Source organism: Camelina sativa, chromosome 17 (assembly GCF_000633955.1).
Source record: "Camelina sativa cultivar DH55 chromosome 17, Cs, whole genome shotgun sequence".
Classification (NCBI taxonomy): domain Eukaryota; kingdom Viridiplantae; phylum Streptophyta; class Magnoliopsida; order Brassicales; family Brassicaceae; genus Camelina; species Camelina sativa.
In genome coordinates, this window is record NC_025701.1 from 32,079,562 (window position 1) to 32,097,987 (window position 18,426).

The 18,426-nt window shown below is 36.3% G+C and overlaps 6 protein-coding genes and 1 long non-coding RNA gene across 8 annotated transcripts; 4 read left to right on the top strand and 3 right to left on the bottom strand.

Annotated features, from left to right (window-relative positions):
* Positions 1-990, top strand: LOC104759987 (RHOMBOID-like protein 5; the record flags this gene model as incomplete). Its single annotated transcript, XM_010482846.2, has 4 exons — positions 1-148; positions 232-401; positions 491-750; positions 900-990. Coding segments are annotated over 4 exons (651 nt in total), but the record flags the coding sequence as incomplete, so codon positions are not given.
* Positions 1,024-2,345, bottom strand: LOC104758579 (DCC family protein At1g52590, chloroplastic). The gene is made up of 5 exons (XM_010481471.2): positions 2,095-2,345; positions 1,793-1,850; positions 1,599-1,706; positions 1,409-1,501; positions 1,024-1,324 (listed from the first exon to the last, which is right to left on the bottom strand). The coding sequence occupies exons 1-5, from the start codon at positions 2,270-2,272 to the stop codon at positions 1,243-1,245; spliced, it is 519 nt and encodes a 172-aa protein (XP_010479773.1). The 5' UTR covers positions 2,273-2,345; the 3' UTR covers positions 1,024-1,242.
* Positions 2,568-4,435, top strand: LOC104758580 (signal peptidase complex catalytic subunit SEC11C-like). The gene is made up of 8 exons (XM_010481472.2): positions 2,568-2,798; positions 3,200-3,312; positions 3,431-3,502; positions 3,602-3,637; positions 3,741-3,786; positions 3,881-3,968; positions 4,074-4,131; positions 4,225-4,435. Exons 1-8 carry the CDS (start codon positions 2,720-2,722, stop codon positions 4,273-4,275), a joined length of 543 nt encoding a protein of 180 aa, XP_010479774.1. The 5' UTR covers positions 2,568-2,719; the 3' UTR covers positions 4,276-4,435.
* On the top strand, positions 4,687-7,091 carry LOC104758582 (pentatricopeptide repeat-containing protein At1g52620-like). The gene has a single exon (XM_010481473.2). The coding sequence runs from the start codon at positions 4,768-4,770 to the stop codon at positions 7,066-7,068; it is 2,301 nt and encodes a 766-aa protein (XP_010479775.1). The 5' UTR covers positions 4,687-4,767; the 3' UTR covers positions 7,069-7,091.
* On the bottom strand, positions 7,106-9,466 carry LOC104758584 (uncharacterized protein At1g04910-like). 2 transcript variants are annotated; one of them, XM_010481475.2, is made up of 6 exons: positions 9,242-9,466; positions 9,020-9,096; positions 8,611-8,681; positions 8,400-8,488; positions 8,074-8,295; positions 7,106-7,974 (listed from the first exon to the last, which is right to left on the bottom strand). In XM_010481475.2, the coding sequence occupies exons 1-6, from the start codon at positions 9,364-9,366 to the stop codon at positions 7,242-7,244; spliced, it is 1,317 nt and encodes a 438-aa protein (XP_010479777.1). In that variant the 5' UTR covers positions 9,367-9,466; the 3' UTR covers positions 7,106-7,241. The 2 variants fall into 2 exon arrangements, with proteins under 2 accessions (XP_010479777.1, XP_019094898.1); XM_019239353.1 differs by lacking the exon at positions 9,242-9,466 and having other exon boundaries at positions 8,611-8,715.
* LOC104758583 (pentatricopeptide repeat-containing protein At1g52640, mitochondrial-like) lies at positions 9,517-11,279 on the bottom strand. The gene has a single exon (XM_010481474.2). It carries the CDS (start codon positions 11,204-11,206, stop codon positions 9,626-9,628), a length of 1,581 nt encoding a protein of 526 aa, XP_010479776.1. The 5' UTR covers positions 11,207-11,279; the 3' UTR covers positions 9,517-9,625.
* Positions 14,799-15,311, top strand: LOC104758585. The gene is made up of 2 exons (XR_762746.2): positions 14,799-14,941; positions 15,046-15,311. It is a non-coding gene; the product is annotated as an uncharacterized LOC104758585 (long non-coding RNA).

The window sequence follows — 18,426 nt, forward strand, 5'->3', positions numbered from 1 at the left end:
GGAGCTCTTGAAAGGAGACTTGTGGAGGAAGGTGAGAAATGGCGTCTCATATCTTGCATATGGCTTCACGGTGGTTTCCTTCACTTGTTGGCTAACATGATCAGCTTAATGTGTATCGGAATGCGCCTTGAACAAGAATTTGGATTCTGTAAGACCCTTTAAACCCTTCTGTTGTCCATCATCAAGATTGCTTTGATCTCATCTGATTTAAGAGTTTGGTGAAATAAACAGTGAGAATCGGAGCTTTGTATGTGATCTGCGGGCTTGGAGGAAGCTTGATGTCTTGCTTAACAGATTCCCAAGGAGAACGGGTATCAGTTGGAGCATCTGGTGCTTTGTTCGGATTACTTGGTGCAATGCTCTCAGAGCTTATCACAAACTGGACAATCTACGAAAATAAGGTATAAAGATGTTTTCATTTTCTTAGATTTCTGAGTAAAAATGAAAGCTTTATGGTGTATTATTGAATCTTAATCTTTTTATGTTGTAGTGTACTGCACTTATGACATTAATCCTGATCATTGTACTGAATCTAAGCGTCGGGTTCTTACCACGTGTGGACAATTCTGCTCATTTTGGAGGATTCCTAGCTGGTTTCTTCCTCGGGTTCGTCCTTCTTCTCCGTCCGCAGTACGGATACGTGAACCCCAAATACATTCCCGCTGGTTATGACATGAAACACAAGAAATCAAAACACAAGTGTTACCAACACATCTTGAGGTTTACATCTCTAGCCATCCTTCTTGCAGGGTAAGTTCACAAAAGATTCAATGAATCCCTGCAGGTGAATGACAAAGAAGTCGCATTCTCCATCAACACTTAAACAAAACCCCCAATTTTGTTAAAATATGTCATCCCTTACCGGTAAATGATTGAATTTTTCTTTGAAATTTCTGCAGATTTATTGGGGCATATAGTAAGCTTCTCAGAGAACATACCATACAGAGCACGCCAATCAGAGAATTCAATTAGCAGCTTGTAGCCAGCAGACCAGTGACATATTCTCCAAAGAAAAAAGGCTAATTCACACAATCCCAAGGTTTTTTCCATATATAACACAAATATCAACATCAGAAAGGTTATACATTTAAAGAGTACATGGTTCGAAAAGTACTACATATGTATCTGTTGTTCAATGGCTGTTGTAAACTACACATCTGTATAAAAGCATATATTAAACTGTAGGAAACATTTTTTTTTTACTATTATGGCAAAGTAGGAACACAATTCGATAATGTATTCTTAGATCTCACATGAATCAGATCGACCAAACATTGCATAACGGTTGTTTGCAACATTTTCATACAAAAAGTCCCTCACAAACCTGCAACATATCAAAAGAACATTGTTTTATTAAGATCAATTCACTCGATAGGCGTCTACACTTTTGCGCTAATCGAGAACTTACAGAGGAGCAAACTGAATGAAGAATGCAAGCTGTGGAAATGGTAAGTCAATGTAGTTCATGATCTTCAACACAGCTTCTGACTTGATGTAAGACCTGAAGAGAAGAATATAAACACATACCACTCACTTGATGGCCTATAAAATTCTTTTTTTTTTTGGTTTCCCGGTTCATATCGAAACACAAAATGTACCTATCTTTCTCCACAAGTACAACACTCGATATATCATCAGGAGCTCTTCCTGATCGCATCAACAGTTTCTTCCCCGTTTCGCTCTGTAACGCTTCAAACCTTATGCTCCTGCAAAACAATACCATAAGTTTTCTCCTTTCATTTACGACTGAAACTTCGAATTCGACATTAATGAATCAAAATCAAACACTAACCTGTTTCGATCATGGTCTTTAACAAACTTCACACCTCCATTACAAAGATTGCAAACACCTATCATAATAGAACACAAGAAAGTTCTAAGATTCAAATAAACATCACCTTTACTACTTTGAACCAGAATTCCAGAAAAGTGAAATATGTTATAAAACTTATATAATTATATCCGTTGAGATGTGTATAAAACTGTATATAACCTAAGTGAAAATTTTGGGAATAAAAAAAATCAAAAACTAAAAAAACATTATAAATTGAATTCGATTTCATCTGAATTCAAAGATTGGAGAAACGTGAGTACCGTCGAACAACATGATCGGCCTCTTGTCTTCTTCGAAAAAACTTGAAGTTTCCTTAACCCAATCCACTGAATCGCGACGAAACGTGCTCTGGTTAGCAGAGGCAGAAACTCTCAGTCTAACTTGCGCACGCGACGGAACGGTGAATCGCCCCAAACTCGCCGGAAACACGATCGCCATTTAAAAACTTCTCGCCGGATAACTCAGAAACGGTAAACTTCTCCGGTGAGCCACTAAAATTAATTCGGCTTACCTTTTTTTTAATTTATTTCCTTGAGTAAATGGCACTCTGGTAAATAAGAACTAATCTTAGGGGTACAATATTACCACGTCATCGAAACGTAGCCAGCCACGTCATTAAATGTAACCAACCAAAGGTTTAAACCACGTCATTAAAACGTAGCCACTCAAGGGAATTTTAAACCGGTTTTAAATTTGTAAACCGGTTTCTTAATTTGGTATACCGATCTTGAGAAAACGCTCTTTGGAGTAAATCGTGCCTTAAAGCTTGACCCTGAGAGACAGAGACCCTTCTTCTCCACTGCAACGTTTTCAGACAAGAACGTTTGTAACCTCGATCTGAATTACACTTCGGCGTGAATTGGTAAAAAAATCAGAGATTTGAAGATGGGTTGGATCGGGGAAACTGTAGATTCTATCAAATCAATTCAGATCCGTCAGCTTTTCACTCAAGCGATCAGTCTTGGTTCGTTTCTTCCTTCTTGTGTGTTTTGTCTCATTGAACTCGATTTGGTTTTATGTGAATGGCTTTTAGGGTTCGTCAATGTATGAACATATATATCTGAATAAAGTTGAAATCTTTAGAGAAAATTGGAGACCTTTTTGGTTTATTAAGAGTTGGTGAAGTTGATGGTGTTTCATTAGATCGTTTACTTTGAGATTGAGGTATGATTCTTAATAGGGTGTTACATGCGAATTATGAAGTATGTACTGTGTTGAGGGGAAATGTGGTAGCTGTTATTGTTAAAAGTTTCTCTGAGCTAACATGATTAGACGTCTGATGGTTGAATTAGTTGTTTTCAGTATATGAAAAATATGTGGCATAAGTAAATGATAAATTGTTCTCTCCGTGTTGAAAACTTGTAGGGATGATTGTTACATCTGCTTTGATCATATGGAAAGCTTTGATGTGTGTCACTGGAAGTGAATCCCCTGTGGTGGTTGTTCTTTCTGGAAGCATGGAACCTGGCTTTAAGAGGGTAATTTGACTTAGCTTTGTTCTCTCTATGTGGATGAATAAGTCACTAATAGTCTATATGAGGGTCAGCACAGGTCTGTTTGTCAACTCAAAATTGTAATGAATGTGATATTTTTTAGGGGGATATATTGTTCTTGCACATGAGTAAGGACCCGATTCGAGCAGGCGAAATTGTTGTTTTCAATGTTGATGTAAGTTCCCCTATTCTTTTTGTCTCATTTGCGCTCCCATTGATAAAATTCGGGGGTCTTTCTCCTTATCGGTTTTTTTGGCTTCATGTTTCTCCTCAGGGTCGTGATATTCCCATTGTCCATCGTGTCATTAAGGTAACGCATTTCTAGACTTTCTCAATACCATCTCGCAGTACTTAAATATTGTAAAAGCTTTATTGAAAACCTTGCTGACTCTTGGGGTTCATCACCATCATAGGTTCACGAGAGAGAAAATACAGGAGAAGTTGATGTTTTGACAAAAGGTAGGGCTTTTTATAGATTTAAAATCGATTGTCATTTGTTTACGTAGTGTTCCTTATTCCGACACACATTTACATTACAATCTATGTTTTCCAGGTGACAATAACTATGGAGATGACAGACTTCTCTATGCTGAAGGTCAGCTTTGGCTAAATAGACATCATATTATGGGCCGTGCTGTCGGGTAATTAATATACTTCAACCACAAAAGCTCTCGATGCCTGTTTTATTTCTAACTGAAAGCTCTTTCCTGACTCATAATCGGTTTACCTTTTGTCTGATGATATAGGTTCTTGCCTTATGTTGGATGGGTTACTATCATTATGACAGAAAAGCCTATCATAAAGGTACATTCTCATTCCTATAATCCAATCCAAATTTGTACCTCTCTTTTTTCTTTTCTCTCTGTTTTCTCACCACCACATTCTTTCTTTTTGCAGTATATTCTCATAGGTGCATTGGGTTTGCTCGTTATAACATCCAAGGATTAAGTCTTTTGGAAGAGTGAACTTTGCAAAAACCCTTGTTTTATCATCATTAAAGTCTTTGTTATTTCAGTGGGAAAGAAAAAAAGACTTTAAAGACTCGTTTTTTTGGTTTAGACAATTTTAAACAGTAGAAATCAGAAGCTAATTTTTACTCGTGGAGAAATGAGTTTACCCCCAAAAATCAAGATTTGTTATCCTATGAACAGTCTTGCTCAGTAAAACTCATGTCAAGATTGGAAACAAAGATGTAGTGGCTATGTCATGTGTATGTATGACAAGTACTCATTACATAAAACACATTAAATAGTAAATACAACAATCTTGCTTTAGCATAAATGAATCTAAAGAACCAGATAACATTGCCAAATCATGTAAACTGAGAGTGGTTCAATCTCGGTATGGTTTGGTTATCTCTCTTCTTCCGTACCCTTAAATTGTCTCTGCTTATGAATCAAAACGCCGTTGACGATTAAAACCATTTCACAGTTCTCTGTAATGTCTAAAACCCTTCTCTCTCGCATCAAACCTCTTACCAATCCTCCTCGATCTCATTTTCCGATAACTCCTCGCATCAAGAAACTAGTAAGCGACACTGTATCCATCCTCAGAACCCAGCGAAACTGGTCTCAAATTCTCGACGATTGCTTCGCTGATGAAGAAGAAGAAGTACGCTTCGTCGATATCTCACCTTTCGTATTCGATCGAATCCAGGATCCTGTAATCGGCGTGAAGCTGTTTGATTGGCTATCGAGCGAGAAGAAAGATGAAATCTTTTCAAATGGGTTTGCTTGTTCTTCGTTTCTGAAGCTCTTAGCGAGGCATAGGATCTTCGATGAGATTGAAGAAGTGTTGCGTAATCTCAGGAAAGAAAATGTGAAGCTTACACATGAAGCATTGAGCCATGTTCTTCACGCGTATGCTGAATCGGGTTGTTTGAGTAAAGCAGTAGAGATTTATAATTATGTAGTTGAGGTATATGAATCTGTGCCTGATGTTATTGCTTGCAACTCGTTGTTGAGTTTACTTGTGAAAAGTCGGAGACTTGGAGATGCACGGAAGATGTATGACGAAATGTGTGAGAGAGGTGGTTGTGTTGATAATTACAGTACTTGTATACTGGTCAAAGGTATGTGTAGTGAAGGGAAGGTAGAAGAAGGTAGAAAGATGATTGAAGATCGATGGGGTAAAGGTTGTGTTCCGAATATTGTGTTTTACAACACCATCATTGGTGGATATTGTAAGCTGGGCGATATCGAAAGTGCGAATCTAGTTTTCAAGGAGTTGAAATTGAAAGGGTTTATGCCGACTTTGGAAACTTTTGGAACGATGATAAATGGGTTTTGCAAGAAAGGGGATTTTGTGGCGACTGATCGACTTTTAAAGGAAGTAAAAGAAAGGGGTTTAAGGGTTAGTGTTTGGTTTCTTAATAACATTATTGATGCTAAGTGTAGGCACGGTTCTAAGGTTGATCCAGTTGAGAGTATACGATGGATAGTAGCTAATGATTGCAAGCCTGATATGACAACATATAACATTTTGGTGAATCGTTTGTGTAAAGAAGGGAAAAAGGAGGATGCTGTTGGGGTTTTGGATGAAGCATGGAAGAAAGGGTTGATTCTGAACAATTTAAGCTATGCCCCTCTAATACAAGCCTATTTTAAAAGCAAAGAGTATGATATTGCTTCTAAGTTGCTTCCACAGATGGCTGAAAGAGGATGCAAACCAGATATTGTTACATATGGAATCATTATTCATGGTCTTGTTGTTTCAGGGAATATGGATGATGCTATTAACATGAAGGTTAAATTGATAGATAGAGGAGTTTCACCGGATGCTGCCATCTACAATATGTTGATGAGTGGATTGTGCAAGACCGGTAGATTTTTTCCTGCCAAACTCCTCTTCTCTGAGATGCTAGACCGGAATATTATACCAGATGCTTATGTATATGCCACGTTGATAGATGGATTTATCAGGAGTGGTGATTTTGATGAGGCAAGGAAGGTTTTCACTCTCTCCATTGAAAAAGGTGTGAAGCAACAGGATATGGCTACTGCCTTAAAGATTTTCCGATGCATGGAGAAGAGTAAATGTAAGCCAAATGTGGTAACGTACACCTCCCTTATCAACGGTTTTTGTTGCCAAGGGGATTTCAAATTGGCTGAGGATACTTTCAAAGAGATGCAATCTTGTGGCGTGGTGCCTAATGTTGTCACCTACACAACACTTATAAGAAGTTTTGCTAAAGAGAGTAGTACCCTTGGAAAAGCAGTTTTCTATTGGGAGCTTATGTTGACAAACAACTGTGTACCTAATGAAGTTACCTTCAATTGTCTACTTCAGGGATTTGTGAAAAAAACATCTGAACATGTTCTTGCTGAACCAAATGATCAGGGACAAAGTTCTCTGTTTTTTGAGTTTTTCCATAGAATGAAATTAGATGGGTGGTCGGACCACGCTGCTGCTTACAATTCTGTCCTTGTTTGTCTCTGTGTGCATGGAATGGTGAAGACTGCTTGCTTGTTTCAGGATAGGATGGTGAAAAAAGGCTTCTCTCCTGATCCTGTTTCATTTGCTGCTATTTTGCATGGTTTTTGCGTGGTTGGGAACTCAAATCAATGGTGGAACATGGACTTTTGTCATCTGGATGAAAAAGGTCTTGAAGTAGCTGTTAGGTACTCGCGAGTTTTAGAGAAACACTTACCTCAAAGAGTGACATCTGAGGCTTCAACAATTTTGCATGCAATGGTTGTAAAGAATGACACCAAAGACTTGAGAACTGTAGAATCTCGGTAACATAAAGACGGTTAGCTGTTGAAAGAAGACAAGAAACTGATTTCAGATTGTATACTACTTTCTTGTATTTGGAGACAGGGGGTCTCATCGGCTCTCAAAGTGAATAGTACATGAACAAATTGTTGTCATTACAAATGTTGGGACAGCTCAAGAATATAAGATAAGAAACATCATTACAGCTCAAATTCACAGAAGCAGTCCGGCAAAGCAAAACCTCTGCCAATGGCGAAATCGTTTTTATGAACTTCCCAGAGAGCTTTCTTCAACGCCACACCTTCAAGACCCTTAGAAGTGAGCTCTGCAAATGCTTTCCTACTCAGGAACAGAGTATTATGCATACGTTTATATGTTCGCATAGCTGCTACTATTTTATCCATGTTTCCAAAGTAAGTTGCCACGTATGCGTCACTGTTGATGGACACATAATAATCCAGTGCAGCTTTTGTGTTTCCATGCATTCTGGTGAAATCCTCTTGGTTAAGTAAAACAGATTTTGTGAACACATTTGTATAAACGGATGTGAATCCTTCCATCTCCATTAGACCGTCTCCAGCTGCTAAGTAAATGTTTGTGCTTGTTGGGATGTTCAGTGACTGAAGCATCAAAACTGTTTCATTAGGAGTCAGAGGGCATTTGCCTCGCTTTCTCCATATCTGAGCTAGCTCTCCAGTCCATGGCTTCCTATCAACACGAGCAGCTTCAATGGCAGCGATAGATGAAGGAGAGAGGTTTGGGTATTCACATTGGCTGTATGCCACCATGTCCGGTTCAAATCTGAGGTGAAGCGATAAGAAGGGTTTGGGAATAGCATCTAAAAGCTCGATGGCCTTCTTCTCTAAGGAACTAGTGAGGCGTATAGCCGAATAACATGCTTGACATAGAGTGGCTCTTGCATATTCAGGATACCTGAAAATGCAGTTGTATCAAAGTAGAATAGTTAAGAATCTTGAAATGTTTAGAAATAGCAAGTACAAAGACAATATAGACTATAAAAAAAAAAGGTACCTGTCCCTGCGCTGGCTCATTGCTGGTGTAAAAGAAATGTAATGATGTTCCAACAAAGATGGAAGAACACTTTCAATGTAATCAAATTGACCCTTCCTCTTGCTACAGTCTACTTTGAATGGTTCTTTTGATGCAATATCTTTTGGCAATTCTTTTACAACTTCGATATAACCACTCATCTTTTGAACAAAGTAGTCTACATCAAACACATCTGCAAATCCACTGCACCAGTAAATAGCAATAGCATATTAATTCTCTTTCTTGATCAATGAACCATTGAAATTGCTATCTAATAAGCTTTGATCTAAAAAAAAAACCGGGAGTACCTTGACTCATTCCAGTATGCAGCTACTTCAAACTTTGGCAGAACAAGTGTAGCATTCAACAAACGGGCAATCCCAACTCCGTCGCACAACTGCAAGCAGCATCACATCATCAGATGATTTATTTCCTAAGGCAGATATAATGCAAGTTGAAGTCTTTGTGGATAAACATGTGCACTGATTCATAAGATGGTCGATCCTCTGTAAAACTTACATCGCGTCTCATCTGATTCAGGCCACCATAGCAATCAACGCGAATATATCCATTAGTTTTAGCGGGTAGAGCTGCAGGATTTGAACAAAAAACCAAAGCAGTTGTCTGCAATGAAAAGACCGATCAAAAAGTTCAGAGAAGTAAAACTCACTACAAGCAATCTAGCCTTCCACCCAACTACAATGTCTTCTCTTTTCAGATCAAAGCCAAGATTTTCTTAGTGGAATTGATTAAATCAGATTCAAAGTAGCTAAACATTTTAGAACTAACTACTGATTTACACCAACTTCACCTCATCTCAAGCAATATAATAACCCCACATCAGATTGTAATCCATCACAGAATCTTTCAACAGAACAACAAAAAGGTGAAACCTTTAACTAATAAAAGTTAGGAGAAGAGTGCATACGAGTGAGGTGTCCTTGTAACCACCATTTGCAAGGTCTCCATTCCATTATCCTCTTGACACTCCATATATCAGAACCCCTGAAGCAGAGGACACAATTCAATTTTACTTCAAGTAAGATTCCATTCGATTAAACATCTAAATACTTCCCAATACAGTAACCGTGTGATACGACAAACCCAACAATCGAGTCAGTAATTAGAAATTGTAAAGATGAATACTTACACTGATGAACCGGAAGGAAACGGAATCTGCAGTACATGTGGCGACGGAGATAGAACTATAACGACGAGGAGAAGCGAAAAAGTTAAAACGAAGACGAACAGTGGTTTCACCGAAGATCCAATCATTTCATTAGGTTTTTTGAAATTGCAACTTCAGATCGAATCGTCTCAGATCTATCTATATAAAGCTCCACACTCACAACCGTCGTCGGTGGCAAAATTAACTCTGTTTCATCGTAGAAGAAGAAACCACAGAGGAAAAAGGAGAAAAAAATATAAACCTTAAAACCTTCTGGTTCGTTTAGAAGCTTTATTAAACCAAACCGGTTCGATTATAGATTTCCAATTTCAATTTCACATATAATTTCAAAATTGTTCTCATATGTTAAAATGTATCTTCTCGTATAACTCTTGCAATCTCGAAATCATCATCATCTTCACTTCCTTCACTTCTACGTTCCGATCTCCTTCTCCTTCCTCTCATCTCAACAGCCATATCTCTAACCGAACAAGAACTGCTTCTCTCCATCTTCCCTGCCAAAACATCAACAACATCCATCTGTCCCCAACCAACTAACCGATTCCTCAACATCTCAACCGTAGTCGAATACGGTGGAATCCCTTCATCGATCATCATCTCAAAGTATCTACAAGCTTCCTCTAACTTCCCTTTCTTCCTTACTAACCCATGAATCATCACAGTATACGTCGCAACCGTCGGATAAAACTTTCTCTCACTCATTCCTTCCCATATCTCTGTAGCACGATCAAATCTCCCTATTCTTATCAGCAACTTGAGAACCATATTGTAAGTGTGTCTGTCAGGTAAACACTTGGTTTTATCCATCCTCGATAACAGCTTTGTTGCTCTATTCACCTCGCAGTGATCGCAGTGGTAAGCCATCATCGAATTGTAAGTCCAAGTATCCGGATCAGCCCCGTTTTGAATCATCTCATCTAAGAGTAAATAAGCATCATCGACCTTCTCCATCTTGCAAAGTGTTTTGATGATATGGTTATACGTGTACACATTGGGTACAAGCTCGTACCTTTTCATCCGATCAAGAACCTTATAAGCATTGTGAACATCTCCCGCATCACAGTACGCGTGAATGAATATGGCGTAACTATACGCGTCTGGTTTAAGTCCAAGGCTACCCATTTCTTGAAGCATCTTATAAGCTCCATCAACATCACCGGATTTACACAAAGCGTCTAAAAGAGCATTGTAAGCAAGCAAATCAACAACACAATTGTTCTCAAGCATTTCATCGAACACCTTGCGTGCACCGGATGCATCTCTGATTCTCGCCCAACCTCTGACCAAAATGCTATACGTCTTCGCGGTGGGTACAATCCCCAACACTTTAGCTTTATCGAGAAACTCCTGAGCGTGATTCACATGTTTTCTATCGCAAAGCGAATGCAGAAGCTGATCAAGATCATCAACACAAGGCTTAATCCCAAACTCGATCATTCTACTAAAAGCTCTACTAGCTTCACTGGGTAAATTAGCTCTACTGTAAGCTCTAAACACAATCCAAAACACTTTGGGACTTATCTCAAAGTAATTATACTCTCTAGCTTCGATTAAAAAGTCCCAAAGCAGAGCGAACTGTTTGCTACTACCCAAAATCTCAACTAAAATGTGATAACTTTCCAAGCTATGTTCGAAATCTGGGATTCTTCTTGCCCATAGAAAGAATCTGTGAGCAGTAAAGCCGAGATTTTTGCAGCGTTTCAATACTTGCTCGACCAGATTCGACGAAACTCGAGGAGAGTAAGCGACGAGAGTGTGTTCGAGGTCGTCTTTAGGGTTCCGGTGATCGCTGAGAACACGGGAGATCTCGTTTACAAGATCTGGTGATGGTGGATCGTGTAGAAGGGTAGAGAAGAAACGAAAGGATTGAGGTTTTGGGGTTTGGTGAAGAGCTCGAATAAGAGAAGAAAATGTTCGAATCGCCATTGATGTGTGCAATACTTAAAACAGAGACAGAGCTAATCTGAAACTTTTGAAACATAGCCGAAGGGATTATTTGTATATTGTAAAGGGGTTGTATTCAACTTGACATTTTAATTGATTTGTGTAAAAGTTACAAATCCTATGTTATTCAATCATGAATTTTAAAAAGTCTTCTGAAATCCATTGTTATTGAACTGATAATTTAAAAATCTACTTTAAAATCCACTGTTATTCAAAACAGTTAGTAGATTTGAATTTTAATAAGTTTTAGGGATTCTGGAGGATTTGAGAGGATTTGTTTAGTTAAAAATACAGAAATCTAAATCTCATGGTTTTAGGTGGAATGTCACCTGATGAAGAGGAAATGTTTGGTTAATGATATATGTGCAAAGCAAGTTATCTTTTTTATGTGCAGAAGGATTTAGAGATTTTGGTTTGTTTAACAATGTTTTCTTAAGAAAAAATATTATTATAGTTTACATTGTAGTTTATTTAAATTTTAAGAAGTATTACCTGTAATACTTTGTGATCATCAATAAAAAGGTTCTCACGCTCTAATTTCTTAATATCTTAAGTACAATTACATTTTATTGCTTCATAAATCTAACAAGAAAAGGCTTTAAAGCATACAGCAATGAAATTGTTAACAACATGTATTAAGAGAGCTATGAACATAAGACATGCTATGTAGATTATTTCTTGCAAATTAAAATACTCAACCCTCAGGTATGAATACAACTAAAAACTCAAATTTTACTTTTATTATAATTACTTAAATTTTTGGTCACTTCTGAATGTTGTTCTATTGGTCGTAACAGTGATGATCGATCACAACAAAATTTTTTACATTTTTTCGCACAATTATGTTCTTTTTTATAAAGGGAATTTTGGTTTTACCGCAATAGAATAAATTTATACATCAAACGGTAAATTAATAAAAATTGGTTCAACTTTAACGGATACTATTAGAAAAAGCTAAAGATTATAGGCCTTTTCGGTGCAAATGCACCGGGTATAGACTAGTAGTATCATAACATCGAAGTTTCGCTTCTACCCCTTTGCATGTTTGCCGTCTTTGCTAGAAACAGAATCAGGCTACAACTGAGCCGGCCTCGTCTGTAATGAAAGATTAATCACTACAATTTTTTACCTCAAGTCAAACCAGCTGCAAATTCCACTAACTCTGCTCTCATAGCCTCTCACTTTCAACTGGATCCTCAAGTCATTACGAAAGACCAATTTATTGTAAAGCTATTCTAAAATAGTAATTATATTATTATAATTGTGAGCAAATAAAACTTATAAATTTATCAACGCGCAAAATATTAGTTTTACCAACCCACATTTTATTCATAGACTACATAATGCACCTTCATCTATAAAAAAGAAAAATCACAACATATACAACAACAAAATCTACATAATTATTTATCATATGCATTATATAATAATTCAAAATAATTTGTAACTAAAATCAAAGAAATATGCTAGAAGAATCGTAATTTTAAATCAAAATCTTTTCAATATAAGAATTAAAAAAGAACAATACTTGGGTTCACCCCTAGGGGTGAACCTTTTCATTCACCTCCTTATAAAATAAGGAAATAAAATCTGTATACATTATTATAAAACTAAATACTTAAACCGCTCTTTTATAAACCCAAACCGATATATAATTTCATTGTAATTGTAAAAAATGTAAACCCTAACCAACTCATTTGTAAATCCAAACCGACATATAATTTTGTTTTAATTGTAAAATCTAAACCCTAACCATCTCATTTGTAAACCCAAGCCGATATATAATTTCGTTCTAATTGTAAAATCTAAACCCTAACATCTCATTTGTAAACCCAAACTGATATATAATTTCATTTTAATTGTAAAATTTAAACCCTAGCCACTTTATTTGTAAACCCAAACCGACATATAATTTCGATTTAATTGTAATCTAAACTCTAATCACCTTTGTAAACCCAAACCAACACATAATTTTGTTCTAATTGTAAAATCTAAACCAAGTCAAATGTAAAATCTAAACCAAGTCAATATTTAACTTTCCTTAATTAAAATTATACAGAATTTGTTTTGCTTTTTAATTTAATTTTGATTTATTTTTTTAATGAAATAATGTATAGAAGATTATGATTGGTTGAAAAGGAGGAGGTGAACGGAAAGGTTCACCCCTAGGGGTGAACCTAAGGGGGGTGTATTCAAAACAGAATTTGGAAGGATTTTGGAGGATTTATGATATTCTGGATTTTAGGAGATTTAGAGTGAGTTTTTAAGTTAGTTTGATGGATTTATTATTATTTTCTATTTCTGAAAAAAAATAGTTTGTGATTTAATGAGATTTGATGAGATTTGGTGAGACTTAAGTTGGTTTTTAAGAGATTCTCAAGTCCAAACGAGAGGTGTTCATATAGCATAACACAAAGAATACGTTGAACATATTCATATGTATAGAGGTTGGTTTTTGGTTTTTTGGCAATTTGATCCACACCACCGTAATTTGCATCATGAAACCTTTACCCTAATCTCAAGAGTATATATACCTAACAACTAACCCTAATAAAATAAAATAAAACAAGACGTGAAGCCCATAATTAACACACAAGAAAAACAGAGAAAGGAGAAGAGTGAGAGTCCAGAAACGAGAGAGGAGAAGAGAACAGAGAAAGGTAGAGAGAGAGCCCAGAATTTTGCAATTCGTAATTTTTTTTTTTTTTTAAATCAATCCTTCAAAAACACCCTCTGGAAGGTGAGATTTTTTAAATAGGATTTCCCTTACAAAAATGTACCCAAAGTCTCTCACAGTCACTATTATGTTTTTCTAAAAAAAAGAAAATTTGGTTTTGAATAACAGTGGATTTGTTATGATTTTTGTGAATTGGTGATTGAATAACAGTGGATTGTGAGTGATTTTGAATGATTATTAACAAATTTCATATTCAATAACAGTGGATTTGAGATGTGATTTTAAATCACTAGTTGAATAACAGAGGATTTTTAAAAAAATCACAATCTTCCCAAATTATGTTTTGAATACACCCCCTTATAGTATCAAATCTTAGTTTTTTTTTAAGTTTGATTGACTAGTTAATATTTTTTTTTTTTTTTAAATAATTAGTAAATTTTTCAATATTAAATGAGAAAGAGAAAGTGAAATTTGTTTAGGAAACTAATAATTATTTAACAGTTTTAAATATTTTAAAATTTAATGTATATTTTTATCCTTAATAAGAAATTTTAAAATAGTCTGATGACCAATGACATTTGATAGAGATACTTACAAATGTAAAACCTATTAATATACACTCCTCTTTAATAGTATAGATAGATCTATAACATAAATAAAAGGTTGACCAAATATTCAATATAGGTGAATTTATTATTATACTTAGGAGATTTTTTAAACCAATCTTTTTCCAATCCTTAGTACCATACAAAAAATATCATATCTTATGCTATTAATATGTATCTAAATATGGTAGAAATTATTTAATCAACCATCATATCCTACAATATATAGAAATTGAAGTTAAAAAAAGTTTTCAATATAATAATTCTAAAAAGGATATTAGGAAATGTATTTTATGGAGGGATCACATCTCTATATATATAACTCTTAGTGTTTTGATTATGTTTCATTCACAAAACAAATAATCAAAAAAATGGCTTTATCATACAAATCTTTCTTTTTACTATTCTTGTGTTTGGTTGTTCTCTTGATCCCAAGTATGCAACAAAAGAAATCTATATTTTTAGTTTAAACCTACATGATTTGCTTATTTATATTATGTATACTATGTTTTTAAAGTTTGTTTTATTATATATTATAGAATTTGCGGGGGCGGACGATACACCACAAACAGATTATGTGATAGGTTCTTGCAAGACAACTCAAGAGTGCATCCAAAAATGCATTAAGGTAAACTTGCATCACGGAAGATGTTATCGGGTGGCTGATGATCCTGAAAAAACATGTGCTTGCTATTGAATATAATGTTATTAAGATATTGAATTATGGATATGTTGTCTTTAAAAGTATAACAATAATAAGAATAATATTAGGGGTGGCGTTATATATCAACCTCTACTTACCCCATTCTCAGCATTACAACACAAACTTATAATTTCTGTACAAAACAACATAAACTTTTTAAAAATTAATAATCATACACATTCAATCGAGACTAAGATTTACGATTACTAAACCATATTAAACCAGAAAAATCGCGATTACTGTTTCACGTTTGCCTTCACCATACAACGTTGATTAAATATTCCGTGACGGTCACAACATTAGTTCAGAGTTATCACAATTTTGAGTAAAAATTAGGGTTCCTCGCAGGAAGTGAGAGAAGAGATGACGGTCACAACATTGGGTTTATATCAAAGTGATCCAGATGATCCTGATTACAATGGAGATCCCGATGGTCTCGAAGAAGTCGATGAGGATAGTAGCGGGGAAGATGGAGATGATGGAGATAGAAGTGGTGATGGTGGAGACAAAAGAGATAGTGGTAGCGATGAGGCTGGTGATGACGACGGAGATGTTAAAGCCATGAATGAGACTGGTGATGACGACAAAGATGTTGAAGCCATGAATGAGGCTGGTGATGACGACGAAGATCGTGAAGCCAGGAATGAGGCAAGGCGAAGCAAGGCAAAACGAAAGAGAGATGAGTCTAAAAATGAAAAAGACAATGAGGACAAAAGGCAGAGGAAGGTGAAGCAGAAGAAAGAGAAGGTTGAAGATAAAGACGACATAGTGGACAGGTTTGAGTTTGAAATAGAGGATTCTGTAGCAAACTGGTTTGATGAGTTTAGGATTAATCGGAATACCATCCCAGAGAGTTCAGATGAAGAGGAAGACCCTGTTGTGATTAGAGATAGGAAAATTAGGATGGGAACTAATGATAAGTTAGCCATTGGAAAAACATTCTTCACAGGGTTTGAGTTCAAAGAGGTTGTGTTACATCATGCTTTGAGGTCGAGAGAAAATATTAGACAAGATAGATGGGGGAAGGACAAAATCGGTTTTAGATGTGCTCAGGATAAGGCATGTGATTGGAAAGTCTACTGCGCATTCAACAAGAATCGGCAACTGTGGGTTTTGAGAACTAAATGTGGCTATCATAGATGCACCCCTAATGGGAAATGCAAGTTATTGAAGAGTCCTGTGATTGGGAAGCTTTTCATGGATAAACTGAGGATGCAACCTAAATACATGCCTCTTGATATTCAAAGACACATTAAAGAGCAATGGAACATACTGAGTTCTATTGGACAAGTGCAGAGAGGAAGACTTCTAGCTTTGAAGTGGCTGCAAGATGAATATGCTCAGCATTTTGCTCACCTTAGAGGTTATGCGGCTGAAATCATTGATTCAAATCCAGGATCCACAGCGATAGTTGATACAATTCCAGTTGTTGATGGTGAAGTGGTTAAAGATGTTTTTAACCGGTTTTATGTGTGTCTTGGAGCAATGAAAAAAGGTTTCTACTATTGTCGGCATATCATTGGGATTGATGGAACTTTTCTTAAACAAGCCGTCAAAGGTTGTCTATTGACTGCTATTGCTCATGATGCTAACAATCAGATATACCCAATTGCGTGGGCAGCTGTACAAACTGAAAATGCTGACAACTGGATGTGGTTTCTGAAACTACTAAAAGATGATTTGAATCTAAAGGATGGGAAGGATTATGTCATTATATCAGATCGTTCTAAAGTAAGTTTTCATGTTAGTTCCCCTGATTCTTTAATTTGTCTTGTATCATTGTTCTTTGCTAATGCTTATTTTCTGTACTTATGTAGGGAATCATAAGTTCTATGAAGAGTGAGTTACCAAATGCTGAACACAGAATGTGTGTGAAGCACATGGTGGATAACCTAAAGACTAAGCATGGTAAGAAAGACTTGCTTAAAGAACGTGTGTGGCAATTAGCTTGGAGTTACAGCCATGCACAATTTCAAGCAAATTTGAACAAGCTTAGAGCATATGATTTATCTTTGTATGATGATGTGATGAAGGAGGATCCAAAGAGCTGGTCAAGAGCCTACTACAGGGTAGGAAGCAGTTGTGAGGATGTGGACAACAATGTAACAGAGTCTTTTAACTCCACAATTGTCAAAGCAAGGGCAAAGGCATTAGTTCCAATGTTGGAAACTATAAGAAGGCAGGCAATGAGAAGGATTACTAAGAGAAATCTGAAAATAACCAAATGGAAAAAGAGGTTGTCTGAATATGCAACAGAGATTCTGGAGGAAGAGAAAGAACATGCTATGCTCTGTGAAATCACAAAAGGAACACATGGGCGATTTGATGTATTTTTGGATGGGAACTCACACTTTGTGAACTTGACAACCGGTAAAAGGGAGTGTTCTTGCTGCAAGTGGCAAATTACAGGGATTCCATGTGAACATGCTTATGGGGCAATCTTAGATATTGATAAGGATGTTAATGATTTTGTGTCTCCATTCTTTAGTACTGAGATATGGAAAGAAGTGTATGACACAGGTCCTAGTCCTGTTAGAGGTCCAAGATATTGGATGACCAATAACTACGTTTTGATAACCAAACCTCCAGAACCAAATCTTCCAGGGAGAAAGAAAGGGCAGAAGAATAGTTTTGATCGGATCAAAGGGAAGAATGAGTCACCTAAGAAGAAGAAGAAAAAGGCACCAAAGAAGCATCAAGGAAAGGACGATGAAGATGAACATGGGACAGTTAAACTCGGAAGACAAGGAAGAATCATGCATTGTCGTAAGTGTAGTGAAGCTGGACACAATTCAGCTGGATGTCCTAAATTTCCAAAAGAAAAAAAGAGTAAGAAGACTGAAACATGTAATAAAATTGAAAAAACTGAAACATGTAAGAAGAGTGTGATAAGTAAGAAGTGTAAGAAGAAAGAACTTGATGAGGCTGGTTCTTCTACATTGCAAGCCGCAGAGGTAGTCACACTCTCACAGGGACCAGAAACACTCACACAAGGAAGCAATATCTAGGTACTCAAGTAAGGTCTAGGAAGGAAGAAAAGGAGTAAAGGAGTTTTATTGGAAGTAGTTGCAGGTTTTTGGTTTTGTTTTTAGAATGGGTTGCAGGTTTTTTTAATTTTCAGACCTGTTGCAGGTTTTTTGTTTCTCAGAAGGTGTTGCAGTTTTTCTTTGTTTCAGAATATGTTGTAGACTTTCTTTTTTTTCAGAATGTGTTGCAG